The sequence below is a fragment of the Thunnus thynnus genome, chromosome 17 (assembly GCF_963924715.1).
Source record: "Thunnus thynnus chromosome 17, fThuThy2.1, whole genome shotgun sequence".
Lineage (NCBI taxonomy): Eukaryota > Metazoa > Chordata > Actinopteri > Scombriformes > Scombridae > Thunnus > Thunnus thynnus.
The window spans coordinates 21,547,347-21,565,653 of record NC_089533.1 but is presented as its reverse complement, the minus strand read 5'-3'; the positions used below and the strand labels follow the sequence as shown (position 1 = coordinate 21,565,653).

Here is an 18,307-nt window from a genome sequence, read left to right as displayed (position 1 = left end):
TACATTCATATAGAGAAATTAATGCACATAACACAAAGAAAAGTATTTTCAATTTAATTTCTTTTAATATAATCTTATTTACATTGTATTTTTTCATAAATGTTTTAGTACATAGTAAGTTACAATACTCTTGCATCCATTACACAGTGAACTGAGAACCTAGAAAATGCAGATTGAAATGATACTGCTTAACAGTCTTCAATCTACAGTAGAGCCCAACATTTTCCACATTACTCGCTCGACATTTAGGTTTTTGATTTCATTCACTTCTATGGAGGATCAATGACCGTAAATAGACTTTGTTCATTCATGGTGGTCTTGAGGATGATGACAACTTGACAAACAGGGAACCCTTTTACTAACATTCAAGCTATGGAGAAAGACAGATGGGCAGAGAAACATCCGTGCAACAAAGTGTTAAAAAAAAAAAAAAAAAAAAATGGTGAAATTGATAATGAAACATGTACGAAAGGCTTGAGATTTTATTAAACACGTCACATACAACTGAAGAATTCCTGAAGTTGACTCCTTCTTTCCATTTTCACGGCTCATTTTGTAAAATAATCCAGGTCATGCCCTCTGACCTCTCCATAACGTCAGTAGAGTAAATCTCAAAAGATGAGTTAAGATTTTAAAATTAGGGCTGGGACGGTCAATCCCCTTTCACTTCAATAAATGTAACATGGTATTAAAAACACCAAAAGACAGTTTTCATACACGCACAAGAATATTTCTCCGCATTAATATGAATGTTAAAAAAAAAAAAAAAAAAAAAAAAAAAAGTAACGAAATTCAATAAAACCCACTTTGTGGATTACTTGAATTGCAAGTGAATTGACCCTTCAACTCTGGTAGAGGGGGTGATGAAGAGATTAGTGTGAGCTCTTTGTAGAGCATATAGCAGCTTGGTCAGTAATCACTTAGTAATAAATAATAAAATATCAGAGTGGATCAGAGTGGTCGCAAGTACAAACGGAAGAGACAAAAAAGTTACCAAACAGAGGAGCAGGCTCATTTGATCTTTTTTTTTTTTTGTTTTGTTTTTTTTGAAACAGCGTAACCGGGTGCCATGCCTAACACACACACACACACACTCTCTCACACAGACACAAATTCGTTCTCGCTCTCTCACGCGCGCATTCACACGTTCTGATACACGACAGTGGTTAAACATGAAGCATGAATACAAGTCAATCAATCAGCTTGTCAGACAGAAAGACAATCGGTCTCCGCCTTGTTCTTCAGACATCTGATTTCAAGGTCTCTGTTCACAGGCTCGTTTGTGATTGGCCGATTCTGTCCGGTGACTCGAGTGTGATTGGAGACAGAGTCAAATTCGCTGTGGCGGTCGACATTCTGAAGAATGACATCATAGCTTGTTAAAACTGAAGGATAAAAATGCTTCTTCAAAACATTTGAAAAATTTTTAAAATACTTTTCTTTTTTTTGTTGTTTTTTTTGTTGTTGTTGTTGTTGTTTTATTTCTTCCCCTCCTGCTGTGCTTCCTCCTTTAACCTCTCAACAGTTCAGTGGTGAAGAGGTGGCAACAGACCATGTGTATGTGTGTGTTTGTGTTCTTGTGATGCTTGGCCGCTCCGTATACTCGGTGTATACTCGATATTCTGTGTATGTGTGTGTGTATATATGTAAAAATGTCAAATAGTTGTGTGCAAGTGCAAGCGCAAGTGTGGCTGTGTGTATGTTGATTCGGTTGTGGATTCATCACTCCACAGCAAAGCCGCAGGTCTCCTCCACAGCCGTCAGCAGTTTCTCGTAAAGTTTCTCGTAAGACTCGTAGGGAGGGATGTCTATCCTGTTAAAACTACAGAAGGAAATGGAGAATTAGTGATCCCGAAACCTGACGCTTTAGCAAATGTTGTCAGAGAAGTCGGTGAGGTGCAGGTTCATTTATGTATTCTTACCACGTGTGAGCCTTGGGCAGGTTGTCTGTGTTGGCGTCTATCAAATGGATGGTGAAGAGCCTTGGTCCTGCAGAACCTGTAGAACCTTACACACATACATTCTAGTTATCACTGCTCTACTCTGGTACACAGAGCAATGCTTATCTTTTAAAACAACACGAGTTCTCATCAAGTCAGACTGATAAACTAGTTTATAATGGGACTTTTGTTTTTGTTGACGTGCAGTGCGGACATGCTTGTTTGCATCTGAATTTCAGAATTTATTTATGCTGGGCATCAAGAAAAGCTGCCTAAAAACAATCATAACCAACAGATCCACACTAACATGCCCCTCCACTCATCTGATACAAAGCTCTATAGAAAATATGGTAATTTTCTTAAATGAATTGGCTTTACAAATTTTAATGCAAGAATTATATTAAGTGTATAATGTGCAGCTCAGGTTATGACTGTGTAGGACGATATAAATGTTGGATGCAGACACTCAACAATAACACACTTGAATCGGGGCTGGGCAATAATGATACAGTAATTGATGTGTGTCTCTGTGTGGACTCTGAACCAGTGCATGACCCACCCTGCAGCGCTTTGAATCCCTGTAGAGGGACCCTGGTGGAGCCCGTGACGAACTGCAGCAGGCGTCCTCTCCTCTCCTCGCTGAAGGCCTCCACCGCCTGCCAGAACCACCGCACCACGTTGCTTTCGCTTGTACAGTGCTTCAGGCGGGTGTTCGTCTTCCAGTCTGCGAGGTCTATCTTTCCTAATCCGCCGATGATCAACTGGAGGAGAAGGAGAGGATTGAAAACACAATGTCGCACGCGATGCTCTGGACTTTTACACTCCTCCCTTTTGTGTGTCCAAAACTAATAAAATTAGACTGAAATTTAAAAATTCAATATTCAGATGTACAATGTGCAGAATTAGATTTATTTATTCATTACGACTTTATTTATCGTTTACAGACGACGTACGTACCTCAAGTTCTTTATGGTCAAAAGGTTTGAGGAGGTGCTGGGGGATGAGCTCACTGAATCCCTTCTGTAGAGCCAGAAACTGGGCTTCAATTCCCCGCATGAACCTCCAGTTCACATAAAGTCTGAGAAAAACAAACACAAATTTGCTTTAGACATAATCACAAGCACGAACCGTATGGTGGCTATATCCTATAAGCCTTAGAGACAATAAGGTATAGTAAGGTATAAAGAAAAGTAAAAGCACAACAGTGATGCAGGTCAGATAAATCTACTAAAACTGGCAAAAGCAATGTGCACAATAGCCCTTTCTGCTGGCATGAAAGAACACAGCATATGACTGGAAAATTGTTTAAACTCTGTACCCGGGATATAAAAAGACAGAAGACAGCTTTCACAGTTTTATTACCTTACGTATTCTTTCTTGTTCTCCTCAGTAACAGGGATATTACGCCCATTAGGTTTGAGCTCATGTTGTAGAAACTTTCCAAAGGCATTGTGCTCCACGCAAAATGTGTGGTCTAGGACTGAAGTGATGTCGTTCTCTCTGCAAACAAAAAGATTAGATTGAGTAACACTTATGCAGGACATAAACCGTAGAGTAATCCATAATAAAAAGCTCTCCATTGTCAGATCGACTTGTCTTGTGTGCAGGTGTGTTTGCTCACAATATCCAGACGAGGCTCTTGTGCAACTCTGGGTCGGTGGTCTCCAGGTCGTTGAGTTGGATGGGTTTGCCTAGCAGCTGTTTGTAGAAGGGCAGCGTGAAACTCCCGTTGATGTAGTGACCGTGAAAAACTGCCAGGCCCATCACGCGACCCACAAAATGGAAGTATGACAAATGGTCCTGAAAGAAAGACAGACAGAGAGTCAAAGAGATTCCCCTTTATTCAGTTCAACCATGAGGCACTTTATATGTGTTAGTGTGTGTGTGTGTGTGTGTGTGTGTGTTTCTGTGTACTCACAGGGTTGATGGAGGAGTCGGGGTTGATCTGTAGTGTGTAAATATTGTCTGTGGAGTACTGGAACAGGCCGTAATAGGGGTTCAACATTTCATGACACAGCAGGTACAGCCACTCCCTAAGAGACAACCAGCATATACCACAAATATTCAAAACTCACAGAATATTGGTAGAACAATCAACTAGAAGAAAGTGCAAAAAACACCAGATTATATGATGCAGTCTCTGTATCACCTTGAAAACTATCAGCTTTATTTGATAAATGTAGCACTTTTGCTTTTTCTTACTGTTTAAAGTATGTAAGCTGAAAAATTTCCAGTTATTACAACACATTAATGAATGTGAGGGGAGTGCTGCAAAATGCCAAATATATTGCGTTGTTAGTTTCAAGATCATCTATTTTGTTTCAGAAATTTTCCACACGTCCTGCCAAGCTGATGAACCAAACAAACAAATGTTGTGGGTATATCTGGCACACGCTATCAACTCTCCTTCAAAAACTTTCCACTGTTTGTTCAACTGACACTTAAAGAGGCTTTTCTAAAAATTGGAATATCAATACAATCAGTACTAGCCATGAAACCAGAGCTATCACAAATCAAGCTGTTTTTTTTTTTTTTTTACTCTGTTCTTATATGTTCAGCTGGAGAAAAAGATGGACTCATGGGATGTGACTTAAAAAGCAAACTACGATGCTTTAACAAGTGCAGCGTCGAAAATGGAAAGCCTACGACAGACGCGGCTCGCAGAAGCACGACTCCGCAAGAGGCAAAATAGCTCGACTACGCTGCTGAGAGATGTGAGAACAGAAAATCACCTGGCCACACCACCATAATCCAGACCCTCCTCTCCCCTGAACTTCACCATCAGACGCTTCTTCAGGTCTTTGGGCCTCATCTTCATTATCTGCCGGTACGACTCCTAGACCCACACAAACACACAGCATTAATACCTTTATCAACAGACCCAGTTATCTCATACAAAAGAAACAATTAGAGACCTACAACACAGCTCTTTCAGATCAGTCGTCTGTGTATTATTATTATTATTCACAACCAGTGCAGCTGTTGAGCTCTCCTCAAGAGAAAGAAAAGGTTGTTGTGACTGCTGTGTGAGTCAGGGAGGAGTGTGGATGTGTCTGCGTGAATGTGAACTTCCAACAGGAACTACCCACACACTGCTTTCATAGCTCCGCATGGGAGTGAAATGTTTGTTTATTCAAAAACAGAGTAACTGATAGTGTGACACCTTTCACCAGGTGGCTTTCTGGTGTCACACCTGCACCCACCTCAAAGATCTCCTCGCGGGACACCTCTATGCGACAGTGTCCCGCTTGCGGTTGCTGCAGGGACAGCTCGTGGCGGAGCAGCTTCAGCTTATGGACCAGGTCTCTCTCGTAGCGCGCCGCCACATCTCCGTCTCCTCCTCCGCCGCCCACTCCTCCGCCTCCCCCCTCTTCACCCCCCACGTCCATCTGGGGGGCTTGGGAGGAGTCCTTCGCTTGGGATTGCTGGCTGGAGGTGGGAAGAAGTAGAAGAGGAGGACAACATGACAAGAGAGAAGAAGAAGAGTTGACAAATGTACCACAGAGAGACGGCAAAAAAAAAAAAAAGAGAAGAGAGAAGAGAGAGCGGGGCTGTTTTTATGTATATTATGTACTGGATTACATTCTGTGCCAGCTAAATCTACTCTAAGCCCACATTTTTTTGTATATCACACGATTGAGCGTTATTAACAGAGCTGATGACTGTTAGTAGGTCATGTTCAGGTCCAGTCTGTGTTCAGCGGTGACAGATGAGATTAACCACAGATTAGTCTTGAAACCACTTATTCTGTATGTGTCAGGGATGTCCGTCACCCGTCTTGTGCATGCCGGTACCTGATAATGGTATGCAGGCGCGGGTCTGTGAACTGTGTGGTTCGGTTGTTGTGGTCCACAAAGTAGATCCGGCCAGACACGGTGCTTCGGACCTCCCAGCCCACTGGCAACGGACCGAGTTCCTCACAGCTCACACTGGCCAGGTCCCTGCAGCACACATAAGTAACCAGACTGAGACTCCAGCCAGCAATACCAACTTAATTTGTTAAGCCTTCAACCAGACCTCTTTCTATCAGCTCTGACCCTAAATACTGTATGTTCTTAACCCCTCATACTGACCTAAACTCAGACATGGGGGGCCAAAGAAAATAACCTGAGATTTTCTCTTAATCTGTTGGTGTAATTAGTGCAGAACAAAATAAGGACAACATGGATTTTTCAACTCTTTCAGTCCTTTCGGAAGTACACAATACACCTTTCAATAACATAATATAACAAAAAACATCCAGTATTATCCTTAACACGTAATTTGTTCTGTTCTTTCTTTTTGTTATATTCTTCCTCTTTGTCCCCTTCCTCTGCAATGACCCAGTTTCTTTGTGGGGGGTTTATTTAAGGTTCATTTTATTCCAGGTTCTGCTAAGACCGGACGTGAGAGAAGTGGGGTGTGATCATACCGCGGTATCCGAGGGTCGTGCCAGGTGCTGACGCCTGTCTGTGTGTGAAGGAAGTACACCTGGCCCTGCACTGTTGTTCGCTGCTCTGTTTTAAAAAGAAAACAAAGAACCATGTTATATACCAGTAACTTGGGTCAGAGAATTATGGGACATATTTGAAGTTGCGAGCTAAGCCCTAAAAATGTTCGACTGACCGTATCCCTCCGGCAGGTCAGGCGGTTGGTGCCCGTGAGGTCTGTTCTGAGGGGTGTGGCCGTGTCCTCTGGAATCCTGCCCTCTGATTCGCTGCGTCTGAAGACGGCCTTCTTGACTGGGTGAGTCAAGCCGACAGTTCCCTCCCCCTGCTGCACCAGTGGGGTCTGAATAGGGAAGTGGCTCTTCGCTGAAACATCCCTCAAACACAGGCCTACACACACACACACACACACACAGAGACACACAACACTGAAGTCCTATATTCTGGGTTTTACTGAAATCACATGATAGGTCAACTGCTTTTTATTTTGAACTCAAGAGGATCAAACAAATGATGATTATAACCAAACTGAGCTGCAGACAGATCCTGCAACACAGCAGGCTCCAAAACTGGGTCTCAGTCCTACGTCACATGGGATCCCAACACGACTAAAGAGCTAAGCTGCTAGCGTGAAACCGCATTTGGGGGTTCTGGTACCTGCGATTTGTCATGTCATTAAATTATACAGAGGGATAAAACATAACAGGGTATTCTTTTGTTTTATTTTCAACCAGTTAAAAATCATCTTTCTCTAAATCTGACAACAGTGAGCCAAAGATACAGAATAATCTATGAAACATGTGTAAACAACTACACAATGTGACAATGAGTAATTATTTCTGTAAATGTCACTATTTGACACTGGAGGCGTAAACGTCTGGTGACACACTCACCCATCATTTTCCAACAGTCCTCTGCAGTCCACCACGGGGCCTCCGCTGCCGATGCGGTCTCGCGTTTGTAAGCTTACTGGAAACAAGAGTAGAGATGTAAAAGTCAGAGGAGACAGTGAGCATGTGACATTGAGGGGGGGGGGGGGGGGGGGGGGGGGGGGGGGGGGAGCAGAATATGCACACAGTGAAAGAAAAGCGGCATTGGGGGAGGGAGACCGCCAGGGTGTACAGATAATGTATCCGTGTGTCCGGGCCTTACCTACAATCTGACCCCGCACTGCGTCGCTGTCCGAAGGGTTCAGTTTACATAGATCTAGTCGCTGGTCTGGAAGAAGAAGGTAACGAGAAATTCATTTCTAACTGCGCTTCAGTGTATCAGAGTGGACATTTTGGAGCATGTGAGGATTTCTGTGTATTTAAAATCAGAAGGCTAAACAGACAGACTTACATCCTGTGTCTTTTAGCCTGCTGATGGCATTAGAAAGAAGTCGTATGCAGCCCAAGAAGCCTGCTCCCTGTCGTTTATGGATCTTCTTGTGGTTCCATATACTGATGGTGATTGAGTCTGTCTTTCCAATGTAGCTGAAAAACAGACACATCGGATTTACTACTCTCTTTACTCAACCTTTATTAAAATAATCTGGCATCGATGGAGCCATCTGAAAGTCTTAAAATAATCTTTCATTTACCAACTCCTGTTTTTGGAAAATGACTGAGGATGAGGGAAAAATCTGGATATAACAAGGACGATAAATATCTTTGACATCTTTTAAAATACATTTAATTATTTATTATTTATAAAAGTAGAACCCTATATCGATAACAGATAAATTGTGAATATGATGTAGAGGACTCACAGGTCGTAGTGCTGATTCCATTTGGGGTCCAGTGTGCTCTTGACTGTGTCTGTAGAGTGGCATTGACCTGATCCATCCACCACCACCTTGGCAAATGGATCTGGCAGGCCTGCAGGTACACAATTCTAATTAATTGTTTGCATCTACTAAGTTACATTAAAGAGAAGATACTAATAGCATAAAAAGATTCAAAATGGCTTAAGTAAAGCAGATAGCAGTATCTCCAGACATTAAACTAAATCTTTTTTCCTGTACCTTTACCCCGTGTCTAGACAGCAAGTGTAGCGTTAGCAGCACGTCAGCAGAGCAGCAGCAGCAGTGAGTGCTCTGTCTGCGCGTCTATACTAGAGGTGTTCAGGTGCAGTGTTGAGCGTAGGTCACCCGCGTATTGGAAGCGCTCAGAACCCAATACACGACTGTAGTGACGCACATACAATGGAGGAAAATAGACTTGAAGCGTAAATGTTGCTTTTATGCCTGTGAGACGTGGCTGAGATGCGGGCCTGCACGGTGCCGATACAGAAAGCTGCATAGATTAAAGTGAGAGCGTATCTGTTGCAAGTAACACGCGTCTGACACGCTTGCTGTCTAGACACAGGGGTCACTGAGGCTGGCCTGCAATTTGAAATCCTTTGACCCTATAATAGTATTATATTTGGTTAAAACTGTCATTAACCGTATCTGCACTGCATAATTAATCAAAGCGTGGTGACACTCGTGCAAATGAAAACCCTAATCCTGGCAGTCTTAGGCCGACAAACTCCAAACAAATCTAATTTGGCATGTTCACAGAAGCTTTGCGACCGTGAACAAACGCCTGATTGTGGGTCGAACGCTGGCCAGCCACACTTGTTATTATGGTGCCATTACAGGTCAACACAGCTGTCCTTTCTTCGACTTCGGTGGAAATGCAAACGATCATGATACTGCACAGCTAATGATCAACACTGCCGATTTGTTTATAGTGTCGCTTTTGATGGCACGAACAGACCCTTACTCAAACACATCATCTCATCATGACTCAATATTCATGCATATGAAAATGAGCACAATAAAAAAAAAAGGTACTTACGAAAGAAGTCTTTCTTTGCGAGGTTCTTGGCACATAATACTGTAAAAGAAAAAGATCATTATGAACAAAATGCCAAACACGCAAATATGTAAATGATTTCACAGTGTGTAGGCTGCTACAAATGCATGCTGGTGTACATGAAAACTGTCTGAGTAGGAAGAATGCTAGTTAAACTAATACATGAATGCCAGAGGATGGTAATGAGCAGGGAAAACTTATGTGACATGCAGACAGAGTGAGCAGTAAAGTATAGGCTAGTGTCGGGATCACTGCACACACAAACGCGCACACACACACATACACAGGCCGCCCACAGCGAGAGTGGCAGAATGCCTCCTCTGCCACATCATCTTTGTGGATTCAGAGAGCAAAGCTCAAACTGACCAAGACTTTGAATTTGTGGGTGTGTGCTGAGGATTAAGTTTATTGTGTTTGTGTGTGTAGGGCGAGAACAGGCATATTATCAGTCTAAGTCAGCTCAGTCAGGACTGTTGTCACACTAAATCATACAAGTGAACCACGATAGGCTCATTTTCAGAAACACAGTCATGTCCAGTCAGTCTTGAGTACTCGTCTTGATTATAGGGCAGTGTGGGCATTGAACAAAAACAAGCTGCGAGTCTGTATTCTAGGCTGATGTAATGCATCCAACAAGGTTGTAATTGACACGAAAACTACAATAATATTTACACTGAAGATCGTAATGCCTACTTCTGAATAGCTGCACTTAAGCCCATTTTTGGAAACCTTATGTGGCCAGAAGAATGTGCATGAATAATGTTCAGAGGTAAACATATCTTCTTAAGAAACAGCTGGATGAGTAGTCATGAAACGTACAGACATTCATGGTTCCCAGACGATGAATCCTAATGATTTTGGCGATCGCTGACTTTTCCTAAAGTACCACGATGAGGTGGACATTTGTGGTTTTTAGTGAAATGTCTCAACTACGGTTTGTCAAATTTTGTAGCATGCAAACATTAGCATTTTGCTCAAAGCAACGCTGCCTGACAGAGCTGCTAACATGGTTGTAGACACGTCTTGTTATTGTATACTCTAAAAATCCTTACAAAAATGTACTTGATTGATGTATTTTGTGGTCAAACACAAGAGATTGAGGGAAAAACACTGCAGCTTGGCATTGTAAATCAAACACAAACATATGAGCAGTTTATGCCAGAAGGGAATTGATTTGGCTATAGATGAAGGAGTGTGGTAATTACTGTATTTATACAATATCAAACAACTGCATTATTAACTACATGTAAGCTACTGTGTGTGAATAAAACATTGTATCTGCTTTGATTTTCATTGTGACTTTGTCCTTGTATGACTGTTGAGAGTCATCAGCATCAGTAATGAGCCTACATAAAAGCCCTCGCTTGCTCTCAGGACTGGAAAACCAATGATTAGTGATGTTTAATGCAGCAGAAAATATTTCTAGAGCTGCTATGTAAATACCTCATCCTAAGATCTTATCTATGTTTCGCTGATTACTGATGTAATATTAAAGATACGCTGCTATACACCACTGTGGCCCAAGGAATGCAAGACGCATCAGCGACAGGTGTATTGGCCTGTACTGGATTACAATTTCTATTCTTCCCTGAAGGCTACAGTCTGGAAGTTTTATGAAGATAAACTGCTATATATGGAGGCCAGAAACAAGTTGGATCTCAGAAATACTGTTAGCTTCATTCCCCTGGATGCCCGTTTTACCAATGAGGGTCTAAGATGGAATGTGTAACTCGATCATATAAATCACCTGTACGCTGTTAGATGGGGGGGGATATGGGCTCGGAGTGGGAGGAGCGCTGTTCGATACATTGATTTGAATTCATGAAGGTTTTGTTTCCTCTTGTGTATATCTACCAGAGCTTTCAATTGTGTTTCATGCAATACAATTGGAGCTGAAGCGATAAGTCAATTAGGGTAGTCAATTGAAAGTAAAATTATCACAAGTTTTATGTTCTTTTCAAGCAAAGAAAAAGCCAAATATTCCATATAATATTCCAGCTTCTCTAATGGGAGGATTTGCTGCTTTGTGTTTTGTTTGAGAAATATTTAAATCTTTCGACATTTTATGGACAAAATAATCAATTAATCAAAACAGTTGTCAGTGGTCATTCATAATGAAAATAACTTAATTACAGCTCTAAAAACTATCTATGCTAAGGCGATATTTTGGCAACATTTCAGGGATGAAGATTGATGGTGTTGTCTTGACTCTTGTAAATCTACTCAGCTTGGTCCTATTGATTGGTTACACCACCCAAAATGTTATCATAGCTTTGAGGTCCAATTAAAATCTGGCTTGATTTGGTTTGGCCCAGACAGCCATCTAGGAAGTAAGTCAGTCAGCCAGTGGTTTAGGATGTGGTGACTGGTGGCGTAGATGTGTCTGGCGTAGCCTGCTCTATTTCCTGTGATTAACCCATGGAGAATGGCTGCAGGATATCCTTCCCTCTTCCTCATAAACCCCTTCCATTCCTCCTCCTCTTGACTCACACATTCCACACCGAGACCTCATCTCTTCTACCGACACAATGAGAGAAGCACAGCTACGAGAGAGAGAGGGAGAGAGACAGAGAGAGAGAGAGAGAGAGAGAATCAAGTTTCTAATTTGCCCCTGCCTCCTCTTTCAGACAAGCAGCGGAGGAAGACTTTCTCTGTCTCTGTCACTGCTGTGCTATCCACCCCCTTTCACCCTCCAATCTCCTGCCAGAGACAAGGGACACCCCTAATTTCACCCCGGTCTCTCTTTTCAGTCTCTTGACCAGCTCCTCTGTGCCACTGAATGTGTGACAGGCCCTTTCTCAGCCTCTCAGGAAATTCCTCATTCTGCCAAGGTCATGGCTGGTAAAGACACACACAGCAACAGCTCAGCTGGTTCTCAATTTCCCCCGCTGCCGCTTTCTTTTTTGGCATTTATGTCCGCTCTTTTTTAGAAAACCTGAGAGCTGTAGAGAGCCGGCGGGGGAAGAATTCTATTCATCCAAACTTGAGGGAACAAACAGAAACTGTACAAGAGAGATGATAAAAAAAAATGAGTTGCTTCTGTACCAGGATACGAGCTGTTATTAGCACAATCAACCAGCTCCTACATATATTTCAAGGGTTTGCACGTCTGCTCTACTCTTGCATCTTAACAAGAAAGAACAATTTATGTACTGAATTCAATAAATCTGTACAATTTTAAACTGCAGACGCATGGAAGTTTCATTGAAACATCTTCAATCACAGATAATAGTCAAGTAGTTTGGAAAAGGAGCCAAGGCGCAGTGAATCATCCCCGCACCGAGATTAATAATCACAGATCGAGCCGAAAATGATGAATGCTGAAATCCCGACGGGTTGGACTAGACTGTGCCGTTTCAGAGTGCAGTCACAGATTTACAAGTGAAGCGGAGTGACCTATACGAGATTACGACAATGTCATTTCCTGTGTAACCTTCTCCTCTCAGTTACAAAAACAAAGCAACAAACGGCGGGCGCATGAGCAAATATCTCACCTACTTAATAACAGAGCCTGCAGTAGCATCCAAACACACACTCAAGATGACCAATAGGTTTCTCTGCTTCACTGCCCACCAAACAAAAAGTAGGTCTGAGTTTAATATTAGTTGTTAAATAAGCAAAAAAAAAACTAAATCATTTTGTAAAACACACACACACACACACACACACAAGCTCTCCCTTTCTAATATACAGTATGTCCCTGCAGCCACCTTTCTATATTGATTTTGTGAACTTCGGTGTGTTTCTGCACATGCTGCAGGCTCAGTCAGTCAGTGAGAGGATTAGAAGTGCTTATGCTGCCTCCTAAGTAAGCATGATTCCCCCCTTTTCCTCTCTCTCTAAAAACACTTAAGCGACTTTTTTTTTTGCGTCCTTTCCTTTTTACTCCATCACTCTTTATTCCTTTACTTATACCTCATTCTTTTACTCTCCTGCCCTCTTTCCAGCTCCCTCTTTCCCTCTCTAGTGAGCGTGAGTCACAGGCTGTCCTGCCGCTGACCTGTGTTGGTGCCTGATCAAGTAGGTGTTCAATCCCAGTACCTGGCACCAAAACCCGACCAGCACGTGTTGCTTCCGTGAGCCAATTAACATTATCCTGCTGAATCACTGACGTGTTCATCCATTAGACAGCGTTTTTTTTTATACTATAAACCTCTTTCATTCCTAAACAAAAATACCCTTTTATTCTAGCGTTTGACCTGTTTATTTCCTGACAATCTTCTGATATTGTGAAAGCTTCAGTAGCATAAGCACAGCATTACATCGTTGATGCCTTACTTTGCTGGGTATATATTCAGGAGATTAAACTTATAGTCAAATAATAAATTAGTGGACCGGCAGAAAACTCATTGGCAACTTTTTTTTCTTAAATTATTGTTATAATAACTACTAATAACTACTACTAATACTTTAAAATATTTTCAAGCAGAAATGCCAACTATTCTCTTTTGAAATGTGAGGATTTGCTGCTTTTCTGCTTTTTTGAAAATATCATTGTAAACTTTTGGGGGGGACAACTGGTCAGACAAACAAGATTTGTGAAGGAAAATTGTGATGTGCAGCTATAATAGCTATCAATAACAGCTATATCAATGGGTAATGAACACAGTTAGTTACAGCCTTATATATGTTGTTATTTTTGGATAAAATTACAAGTTATGTTTTAATACTAATGAGATTTTTTTCCCCTAAAAAACAGTATACAGTACAAAAGTATTAAATACACAAAATTTCCTAAATAATGGCAATACCTTTTCAAAGAATAAATAAATAAAACAAAGAATCTGACTGAGCATTTGGTGTCAATAGTCTTGGATACTATTTAGGTTGAATACACAGAGCTACACCAGACGGGAAAAAGATTTTTCAGCAAGTGTTTCTCCATTAAGTCTAATACCATCCGTTCATGTCTCACTAGACCACACTACCTAAAGATAATAATGTGACTTTTTTCTTATACTTATAGCACATCTCCCTCCGCTAACTTAAGCGTATCCACAAAAAAACCATATGATAGAGACAGAGACACAACAATCCCCCCCCTGGCTAGCTAAAACATGTCCATATAGACACAACCGCTTCTCTGAAATCTGAACCAGTGTCAAACTCGCCCGCTCTTTGTCTGTGTCCCTGCCACAGACACACAGGCCTTTCTGATGTAGGCCAAACAACCCCGCTCACTGACAGACTAAACAGAGCGCTGGCCAGCGGGGCAGCATTGCACTCCCATTGGCTCATCACACATTCCTCACCCAATTAGAATTCCACTCATACCTGTGGGGGCGGGGCACAGTCAGGGGCAATAACCTCTGTTAGCATCCAAGCTGAAATAATGAGTGACTGGTTTACAAATACATACACACACCCAAACACCACACTCCAAACCCTCCACACACACACACACACACTTCCTCTGCTTTCCTGACTCATCTGGCTGATAATTTATTGCACTTAACTGAAACAATCTGCAGGTGTTATTTTATTGGAAGCACTTATATTGGATTTACTACATTAGTATTGGCCCTATAATACACCTGATGGGTTATAGTATTGCTGTATTTTGTATTTCTTCTAACTAGGCCTGGAACTAATGGTTGTTTTCATTATCAATTAATTTACTGGTTATTTTCTTGATTAATCTATCAATTGTTCTCCCTAAAATGTCATCAAACAGTGAAAAATGCCCATCACATGTTTCCAGTGGCCCTGGTGCTGTCTTCAAATGTCTTGTTTTGTCTGACCAACAGTTCGAAACCTGGAGATTTTTGGTTTATTGTCCTAAAACGTTCACAATCAAGAAGCTGGAATCAGTGAATTTTTCAACAACCAATTAACCAATTACTTGTTTCACGTCTACTTCTTACCTTTACAACTTTTTATCTGTTTCTGCTCTGGGATCACTTTTGAATTTTGTCTCCTGAAGTCTCTTTCACTTACTTACTGTGTATTATGTTTTTTAGAGGAGTTTTTCCTTGTCTTCTTGGAGGGCTTAAGCTTAATTAGGACCCAATGGTGTTGTGGGGTCTTTTAAGCCCATTGACACACTGTCTCTAATATTGATCCAAACAAATTAACTTTATTTGACTTACACTGAAGTGAACAGACTGTGATTCGTGTGTCAGATCTGTGAGTTTTATCTACTGAATTTATCTGTCCTGTGAGGGACAGAGTGGGAAAATAAAAAGGAAACATGTGCCGTTCATTGTTAGATGTCAATTAAGACAGCACTTTTCCTTAAAAACATCCATCACAATCATGCACTTGATGTACCCTCCCGCCCTGGCTCATACCAACCACATCTAGAAATATTTAGTCTGCCAGTAAGCACATTCTGGTGTCTGTTTGCTCAATTTTGAAGCAGAAGAAGGACAAGGCGTCTGCCCAGCGGCACAGAGTGGTCATTTCCATTTGAATAGAGACCCCTGGGTGCCCAGTGGGGTTACATTAGCTACAGTAAAAACCATTGTTCCAGCTGTGTCCGTCTGTGTGTGTGTGTGTGTGTGTGTGTGTGTGTGTGTGAGAGAGAGAGAGAGAGAGAGAGAGAGAGAGAGAGAGAGAGAGAGAGAGAGAGAGAGAGAGAGAGAGAGAGAGAGAGAGAGAGAGAGAGAGAGAGAGAGAGAGAGAGAGAGAGAGAGAGAGAGAGAGAGAGAGAGAGAGAGACTTCTATGTGCCCTGCAGAGGACAGTCTGACCCAAAAAAAATATGAGTTGAGTACAGGGTACCCAAAAGAGCAAACGTGTCCAGCTTCTCTGGGTAAGGATAAGTTCAACGAGTCAGACATCTGTCTAACCGATAGTCAGCCAATCAATAGTCATAGCTAATCTGGGCTAACATGTCAAATCTACCGACAGATCGATCTTCAGAGAGACTGTTGTTCGACATTTGCTTTCATCCTTGGTACAGAGCTCGTCGCATTCAGGTCAAGCGACGGGTTCGGCTGGTGATCAGCCCCCCCAAAAAAGGGTGTAGCTAGCAAGCGTTAGCGGTCAACATTAACCACAATGTTAGTGATAGCTACCGCTAGCTGGTTACTGTTAGCGATTGATAAAGTTTCTAAACATGGCTTTAAAGCGCTGGTGTTTTTTCAATGACCCGACTAGTCAGCAGCAGACTAGTCGGCTGTGAAATCCACAGGATTGTGGGCTGCTTCTTGGCTGTCCTCTCGGTAATTTGGTTAGCATCTCAGCTAACAAGCTAGCACTTGTGCCGCTGTGTCTGCCACACAAAAACCGGATGTTTAGGCAAACACCACACCAGAGAGCCTCCAAGACACTTCGTGGTGTCTTGTTAGGTTTGCTTGATATCAACTCTTTGTGATAGCGGTTTGTGGGTGAAAACGTTTTTACCTCCAGTTGAAACATGCACCGTAAGCGTTTTTTTTACCTGTCAGTCGGATTTTGATGCTGGACCCGTTCCTCCGAGTCCCGGGATTCGACATCACTCCGGGAAAAAACGATCACACAAACTTCCCTCTGGAGTCTCCCCAAAAAAACCGTTTCACCACTCAGCGGGAAGACGAATCACTTCAGTTCACAAACATGCGGTTTGTTTTTGTTTTCCTCACGGGTACAAATGTATTATTTCATCGCAAAGTCCTGCGCTCCTTCGAAATCCAACAACACGGGAGAACATTTTCGGGCAGGCTCAAGCACGTACTGACGTCATACTCTTAACGGGTATAACATTACGTGCGCGCATCTGGGAAACGTGCGTGTTCCCGCAAAGATCAGAATCTCATAATGGAATCTACTGGCTTGGTTTTGCTTTTATTTTAGATATTAGGAGCGAAAATCCCCCCGATTATTTTTGTTTATTTACATTAATTTATAATGTCTGTTATATTTTTGGTACAAACACACACAATCATACTAAATAAATGTTTTAATTAAGAAATTTTAGTTTAATTTAGTGCTGTACAAATTACAGTAAAAGGCACAACAGTAGAGAATGAAATGACATCAGTAGAAAAAGGCACGAATAACAAAAATAAAAGGCAATGATAAAATACAAGGTGATATCAAAATATATGTATAAATGTAAAACAGAAAAACAGAATAAAAATTGTAAGATCAATTTATAAATAAATAAATGATTACATACATTGATTACAAATATTGGAACCAATAAGAGCAACCAAAGTCAGGGGATCATCAGAGAGTCAGTAGTATACTTTGTCTGTGAACAATGTCTGTACAAAATGTGCCAATCCATCAAGTAGATGTTGAGATATTTCACAGCATTAGTGAGAACTTTGATCTGCTGGTGGTGCTATTGGAGAGGAAAAGTCAGGGAATTATCAATGTCATAAGGATTCATCCTCTGGGGGACCATGAATGTCTGTATAAAATCTCATGCCAATCCATCTAGTTGTTGAGATATTTCTGTCTGGACCAAAGTGGTGGACCGACCGACGGACATTGCCATTAAAAAAATGTTTGTCAGGAATGTAAAGTATAGCACACAGTCGGCTAAAACACTGGTAGACTGCTTTAAAGGTTGAGGGCGAGCTGGTGGGCAGGGATAAGGGTTGTTGGGATTTGGCTCTTTAGCAGCACCAGGGTTAGCTGCACGGCTGCAGTATTAGCTGGTGGAACAATGGACCCTCTGACCAGCCTGTTTACAGGACACAGTAAATCCACATAAGCAGTGAAGCGGCTCTTTCCAGAGGCTTGACACACACACTTTGTCTTACAAACACACACGTGCAGTTTCAACCTTTATATCCATTCTTTGTCTGTAGATCTGTGTGAGTCTGAACCCCACCACACACTCTCTCTCTCTCTCTCTCTCTCTCTCTCTCTCTCTCTCTCTCTCTCTCTCTCTCTCTCACACACACACATACACACACATAATTCTTAAGGACACAGGTGGAAGTAATGATTTTGAGGTCTTTAAAGTCCTCCTCCTCATGGCAGCATTTGTCTCTTTGTTTCAGCCTGTCCCTTTTCTCAAGCTCTTCCTCCCACTTTTTATCTGCCCTTCCACTACATCTGTCTTCCTCCCACTTGTCTTTGTATGTATTTGTATGTTTAACTATGTCAACACTTCACAGGTGGCTGTAGTGAGACAGAGACAGATAGACACACACACACACACACAC

The 18,307-nt window shown here is 41.8% G+C and overlaps 1 protein-coding gene across 2 annotated transcripts; it reads right to left on the bottom strand.

Moving 5' to 3' along the window:
- Positions 1-43: 43 nt before the first annotated feature.
- Positions 44-16,862, bottom strand: smurf1 (SMAD specific E3 ubiquitin protein ligase 1). Of its 2 annotated transcripts, none has more exons than XM_067571184.1 (18): positions 16,591-16,862; positions 9,190-9,228; positions 8,118-8,226; positions 7,709-7,842; positions 7,520-7,585; positions 7,261-7,336; positions 6,546-6,757; positions 6,352-6,436; positions 5,735-5,881; positions 5,144-5,369; positions 4,673-4,776; positions 3,859-3,973; positions 3,562-3,740; positions 3,303-3,440; positions 2,898-3,018; positions 2,500-2,701; positions 1,923-2,007; positions 44-1,822 (listed from the first exon to the last, which is right to left on the bottom strand). In XM_067571184.1, exons 1-18 carry the CDS (start codon positions 16,643-16,645, stop codon positions 1,723-1,725), a joined length of 2,193 nt encoding a protein of 730 aa, XP_067427285.1. In that variant the 5' UTR covers positions 16,646-16,862; the 3' UTR covers positions 44-1,722. The 2 variants fall into 2 exon arrangements, with proteins under 2 accessions (XP_067427285.1, XP_067427286.1); XM_067571185.1 differs by having other exon boundaries at positions 1,923-1,998.
- Positions 16,863-18,307: the final 1,445 nt, after the last annotated feature.